We start from the raw sequence: 6,454 nt of genomic DNA on the forward strand, positions 1-6,454 counted from the left end.
GTTTGTGTTATTAATCTGTAAAGATAAGAAAATATTTGATTACCTGCTTCGTGCATCACTTGTAGAGCTAAGTATAGTGGAGTCTCCGTATTTTCCCTTCCTTATGTCGGTTTCACTAGTTGGCTCGCTCCTTTCAAGTCCGGATTCAGGTTCACTAGTTCGCTTGCTCCTTTCAAGTCCGGATTCAGGTTCGCTAGTTGGTTTGCTCCTTTCATACCTGGAGCCAAGTTCACTAGTTGGGGTTCTCCTTTCATCTCCGGAGTCAGCTTCACTAGCTGGTTTGCTCCTTTCATCTCCGGAGTCAGGTTCACTAGTTGGTTTGCTCTTTTTATACCCGGAGTCCGTTTCACTAGTTGATTTGCTCTTTTCATACCCGGAGCCAAGTTCATTAGTTGGTTTGCTTCTTTCATATCCGGAGCCAAGTTCACTAGATGATTTGCTTCTTTCATACCCGGAGTCAGGTTCACAAGTTGGTTTGCTCCTTTCATACCCTGAGTCAAGTTCACTTGCTAATATAAGGGTTTCTGCTCCAAGGTTAGGTGTTACAGTCTCCGATTGCGGAATTTCTTCAATATTAGTTGCTTGGAAAGAATCTGATTCAACCTTCACTGTTTTATTGACACTATTACACGTTGCAGATTTGTCAGAGTCCTCAATTTTGACAATTGAATTGTGATTATAATTTGTTTCCACAAACGAATCGAGGGTCTCGGATTTGATTTTATATTTTGTTTCTGCCTCTGAATTATTCCTGATAATTTAAGGATTAAAGAATTAATGAAAATATAATTAAATTGTTAAATTTAGAAAAGCATGAAAAGATGTGAAATGTTTATGTCAAAAAACTTTTTTAAAATTATCAAAACATTCCTGAGATCTTTTGCCTTGCATTGCGTTCTTGTTCCCAAACTCTAGAATCTTCTTGATTTGATTCCAAAACTCTAGAATCTTCTTGATTTGATTCCGAAATTCTAGAATCTTCTTGATTTGGTTTCAAAACTCTAAAATCTTCTTGATTTGATTCCGAAATTCTAGAATCTTCTTGATTTGGTTCCAAAACTCTAGATTCTTCTTGATTTGATTCCAAAACTCTAGAATCTTCTTGATTTGGTTTCAAAACTTTAGAATCTTCTTGATCTGATTCCAAAACTCTAGAATCTTCTTGATTTGATTCCAAAACTCTAGAATCTTCTTGATTTGGTTTCAAAACTTTGAATTCTTCCTGATTTGAATCCAAAACTGTAGAATCTTCTTTTACTGTCTCGCCCAATAACAATCTAAGGATATTCCCTGAAGAAATGTTCTTACCTTGGCTACTAGTATCCTGGTGTACGCTACCCTGCCATGTTGTGTTAAAATCACTACCGTTGATATCTCCGGCTATCTGCGCTGTACTACTACTACTGGAATTATTGGGAGTGAAAGCAGAGCGGAACTGCTCTAGAGTAGAACTAGTTCTATTTATCTCCAATCCTTCCGCTACAGATATCGGAGTAATCCTGTCTCGTTCTTTTGAATCAGATTTTTTCTCGATCTCTTTAGTATCATTCGTATTATTAATAAGTACTTCCTGGTGAATAGAGTATTTATGATCTGAATTATCTATATTTGATTTATGCTCCACAGAGTTTGTATTGTAGATTAACCTTCCAGAATCTGTTTTATCAAAACCTCTAGTTTCATTATTCTCCGATCTTGAACCTTGCTCTGATTGAGTATTCAGGTCAAACACCTCGTCAGAGTCAGTTCCAGAACTCTCTGTAGGATCAGGACGGTTCCGAGATATCTCCAGTCTCCGGATATTCCGCACCGGAGACCGATACTTGGTCTGTATCCGGGAACCAAGATCATCCGGAGAAAGAAGATGACTCCTTCCGGAAATGTTTATATCCGGGGAGGAAACTTTAAACACTTCATCCACATCCGGGGTGTAGTACTTCCCGTCCCAACCTTAATATTCAGACTTTTTATCAGTTTGTATTTATATCAGATCCTACGGATAGTTTCTCCCCCTGGGTTCGTATATACAGGGTGTCCCAAAAAACATGGGAATTCAGTGACGAATTCGATATCGTCTTTTTAACTAATTCTTTGATTTAGTTTAGTGATACCTACTGAGAAAGCTGTAATCTGTAAGACTTTCGTCTGCTATGTTCACATTTTGTTTGTTTATGTTTTGACTGCATACGGTTGTACTTAGTAAAACAAGAAAATTGCAGTATACAAACAGAGTAAACTTGTCCGTCCTCACTGTTCATCTTGCGGAGACATTATAAACACCTCTTTACAGTCTTTTACTCTTTTCATAAAATAAACTCTAGCAGACATAATAATATTATGGCTCTTGAAATAGGTATTACTATGCTAATTCATAACAAAGACGATATCGAATTCGTCACTGAATTCCCATGTTTTTTGGGACACCCTGTATGTGTATACCCGGAGTAAGGTTCAGACACACGGACCCGCCCTAACCTGTCATTGTCTCATTTTTCTCAAATTCACGATTAATCTTAGTTTAGAGTTAGTTTGCCTTTCAATTTCAACCCCTGTGACTTTAAAACATTAGTTTGAATCATGAAAATAAATACAGATTTAATACAAGGTCGGGTGTGAATCAGACATCATTGAAAATCTGTAATTATTGATAAAAATGACTCAGAAACGGATGATTAAAATTTTTACTTTTGTATAATTGTTACTTTGAAAATAAAAAAATTCAATTTAGAATGTATCCAGATGATTCAGCGTTGATTTTTTTAAACTTGAAAAAAGTTGTTTTATGTTTCTATTTTATTTTTCTATTTAAAGAGACTTAAGAACTAATTTCAATGTTTCCTCAATATAAAGTATTAAATGCCCGATCTGTTTCAGAGAGCAAAACAAGGATAACTTAATATTTTTCTTCAGATAATGGTATAAACGGCACCTTGTCTTGAAAAAAGTTCATTCAAGTAAAGGGTTGTTACATGGTATTGTATTCTAGTTTAAGGAAAATGAATATCATTGTTTTACTACAAATTGTGAGAAATATTTTTGCGTCATGCTAAGTCATGCCTTACAAACAGCAAAAAACAGAATTAAAAGAAAATTGATTGGGTTTACAGATAAATGTATTCCAACATAAAACAAATTCCCCCCCCCCCCCTCCCCCATACATCTCTTCCACTTATATCTTACATATCCCATTCGCACTACTCTCCTAAATCGCATCCCCAAAAACTGATCCCATTCCTCCCCAATTTTCCCCCCCCCCCTCCTCCTCCGATGCCCCTTCTTTCTCCCCAAATCCCCCCCCCCTAATCATTTCGTCTTACCCTTACCTCTCTTATAATCTCTTTGTTTTATGCACAAATATTAATTAAATGTCGATTGGTGGTATATTACTAATATTTGAAAATGTTTAACAATAGAGTTTAATATTTCTTCCAACTAGTCCCTTTTACCTGACCCAAAACCTAGTCCCGATTCTAGCCCTGGTCCAAGTACTGGTTCTAGTACTGCTCCGGTAAACCCAGACCAATGAATGTCGTCTTCTAGTTCTCTTACTCCATGAACCTTCAACCCGTTCCTGAGAAGCCCAGAACTCAAACCCTAAAATCAATTAAAACAAAAAATTTGGAATCAGCTTTGATCCCAACCACTATAAAGTTTGCTAAAAAGAATATAAATCGATCTGTAAAAAGTTGAACGGAAGATACAAAAAAGTTCTAATTATTACTAATTACTAATTATTATTATTATTGTTCTTGCTATTTTTAAAATTACCAGAAGTGTATTTTTATCTTTAAATGCTAAAGTGACTTTGTTGTGACCAGAGATTAGAAAAAGGCAGAATTTGCAAATGTCTCCGCATCCAGGCTCTGACTGGGATCCGGAGCTAGATCCTTCCTCCACCTGATCAACAAACTTTTGCAATGATATGTTTGAAGGAATTAAGTCTTTGCCAGAAACTCTGATTTTCTATTCCTTATTTCTTTGCTACCCAATTTCGAAGATCTTAGATTTTTCAAACTATGAATTCTGTTAGATTAAATAATCTAAGTTTAAATTATCAGAACTGTACACCATCATGTTGCAAAGATGAATGGAATAGAAAATGTGAGTTTTTGTCAAAACTCAAATCCTTTTATGCACATATTCATATTCAAGGTCATGTTCATATTGATATATTCATGTATATAAGAATTTTGTTTAGAGTACATGTAATTTTCAAGTTCATGTTGAATGTTCTTGGCTTTGGTCAATTTAATAAAACTATCATATTTATATTTTATAGATTTCACCTTTTCCTCATGTTCTCTCTTCTTTTCCTCATTTTCCTTCTCCTTCTTCTCCTCCTTCTTTTCCTCATTTTCCTTCTCCTTCTTTATCTCCTTGTTCTCCTCCTTCTTTACCTCCCCGGAGTTAGCATTGAATGCATCAGGATGAGGGATGTAAACTTTACCCACCTCAAGGGAAACCTGACTAAATATTTTAAAAATTATTATAATTAATTTACGTTCAATTAAAAATCATCAGATCTTTGAGATCTTGATTGGACAGAGGTTATTTAATTTGATTAAACAAGTTAAAATTTTTCAGATTTGCCAATGTTTCAATAATAAAAATTTGGTGGTTTGACAAATCTTACATAGTTTAATGTAGCTTCAGCTCTCCAGGTTGGAGTTGAAGGCACATTAACTGCAAGAACTACAGAAGATTTAAAAGTTTTCACCTCTGCTACAATTAAGAAACGTTATTTGGCATAATTGACATTTCTTCATAAAAAAGAGTGGCATAAAAGTTGATAATTACTTGTAAGAGAAGGTAACACTGGAATCAAACACGTGATCTCCTTGTTCCACTAGATGTAAGGATTGTTGGCCAACCACTATTCTCCTACTCTCCCATACACCTTGGAGTAAATACAGGCTCTTTCAAAAAACATGGAATTGGAGTAGTGATTTCGAGATAGTTTTTGATAGGGAAAAGCATTGTAATGCCAAATTTCAACAGACACAATAAAATTATTTTATGAAAATGGTATAAGAAGTACATGGCTGTTTTATTATTCTGCAAAACTGTAGGATGTGTCTGTAATATTTCTGCAAAACTGTAGGAAGTATCTGTAATATTTCTGCAAAACTGTAGGATGTATCTGTAATATTTCTGCAAAACTGTAGGATGTGTCTGTAATATTTTTGCAAAACTATAGGATGTGTCTGTAATATTTCTGCAAAACTGTAGGATGTGTCTGTAATATTTCTGCAAAACTGTAGGAAGTATCTGTAATATTTCTGCAAAACTGTAGGATGTGTCTGTAATATTTCTACAAAACTGTAGGATGTATCTGTAATATTTCTGCAAAACTGTAGGATGTGTCTGTAATATTTCTGCAAAACAAACAGTAATGAGGGACAACTTGACTTTGTTTTAACTTAGAATGAAAATCTAGCAGACGAAACATTGGTTGCTTTTTTGAAGAAATAAAAACATATAAACCCCATTTAATTGGGAACAACACTCAAAAATGTCCCTAGGTATACGAATGATCGATACTACCCATGCTGAACCCTTATAGGCTCGGGGGTCTGATTCTATGTACACTGTACAGCGTTTACGGGGGGGAAAGTATAGGACCACACATCATGTTTAGAGTCCAATTTTTCAAGGCCAGCTCATTGAAAACGAACTAGACCTATAACTATAATAGTTTAGGTGCTAGAGGTGTTTGATAATAATGTCAAAAAACAGGTTGCTTTAATCACAAAAAAGTAATGGGCCAATTTTATTTTTTTTTAACTCGGACCGGCCGTTTTGCCACGCTGTTCCCTACACTATATATGCATTAAAAAAATTGTAAAAAAATTCTTAAAATTACTATTTCTTAAAAGTAAAAAATGTAAGGTGCTAGTGTCGAAAAGAAGCATGATTAAGAATCAAATTGAAGTTGTGTCCAATAAACATCCTTTCACTATCCTACCTGTTTTAATTATTCGTTGGTTACATTCTCCTTCCCAGATAGGACCTGTCATCTTACATTCTTCTTTAATATTATTCATACATTCTTCCTTCCCAGATAGGACCTGTCATCTTACATTCTTCTTTAATATTATTCATACATTCTTCCTTCCCAGATAGGACCTGTCATCTTACATTCTTCTTCAATATTATTCATACATTCTTCCTTCCCAGATAGGACCTGTCGTCTTACATTCTTCTTTAATATTATTCATACATTGTTCTTAACATTTTTTATTTTATTATCCTTCTTTTAATATACATAATTCCTTATAAAAAATTATATATAAGGAATAAGAGCAGTAAACTAATATCATATTTCTTTCGCTGACATCAAATGATTTCAGAAGCTCAACATATTTTCACTATATTGTCAAATTCACTTTAAATCTCTTTATCTAGGTTATTCACGTCAACACTTCGAAATATTGAATACGCAATTAATAATTCC

General features: G+C 34.4%; 1 protein-coding gene across 1 annotated transcript in view; it reads right to left on the bottom strand.

The window, feature by feature from the left end:
• The window catches only part of LOC111699519 (titin), a 44,416-nt gene extending 38,215 nt beyond the window's left edge, over positions 1-6,201 (bottom strand). The window contains exons 1-6 of the mRNA XM_023470211.1: positions 5,966-6,201; positions 4,798-4,897; positions 4,287-4,467; positions 3,447-3,594; positions 885-1,950; positions 44-751 (exon numbers count right to left, since the gene is read on the bottom strand). Coding sequence (XP_023325979.1) covers positions 44-751; positions 885-1,950; positions 3,447-3,594; positions 4,287-4,467; positions 4,798-4,897; positions 5,966-6,044 — 2,282 coding nt within the window. The 5' untranslated portion in view covers positions 6,045-6,201. The remainder of the gene's footprint in view (positions 1-43; positions 752-884; positions 1,951-3,446; positions 3,595-4,286; positions 4,468-4,797; positions 4,898-5,965) is intronic.
• Between the last annotated feature and the right edge of the window lie 253 nt (positions 6,202-6,454).

Source organism: Eurytemora carolleeae, unplaced genomic scaffold (assembly GCF_000591075.1).
Source record: "Eurytemora carolleeae unplaced genomic scaffold, Eaff_2.0 scaffold351, whole genome shotgun sequence".
In the NCBI taxonomy this organism is placed as follows: domain Eukaryota; kingdom Metazoa; phylum Arthropoda; class Copepoda; order Calanoida; family Temoridae; genus Eurytemora; species Eurytemora carolleeae.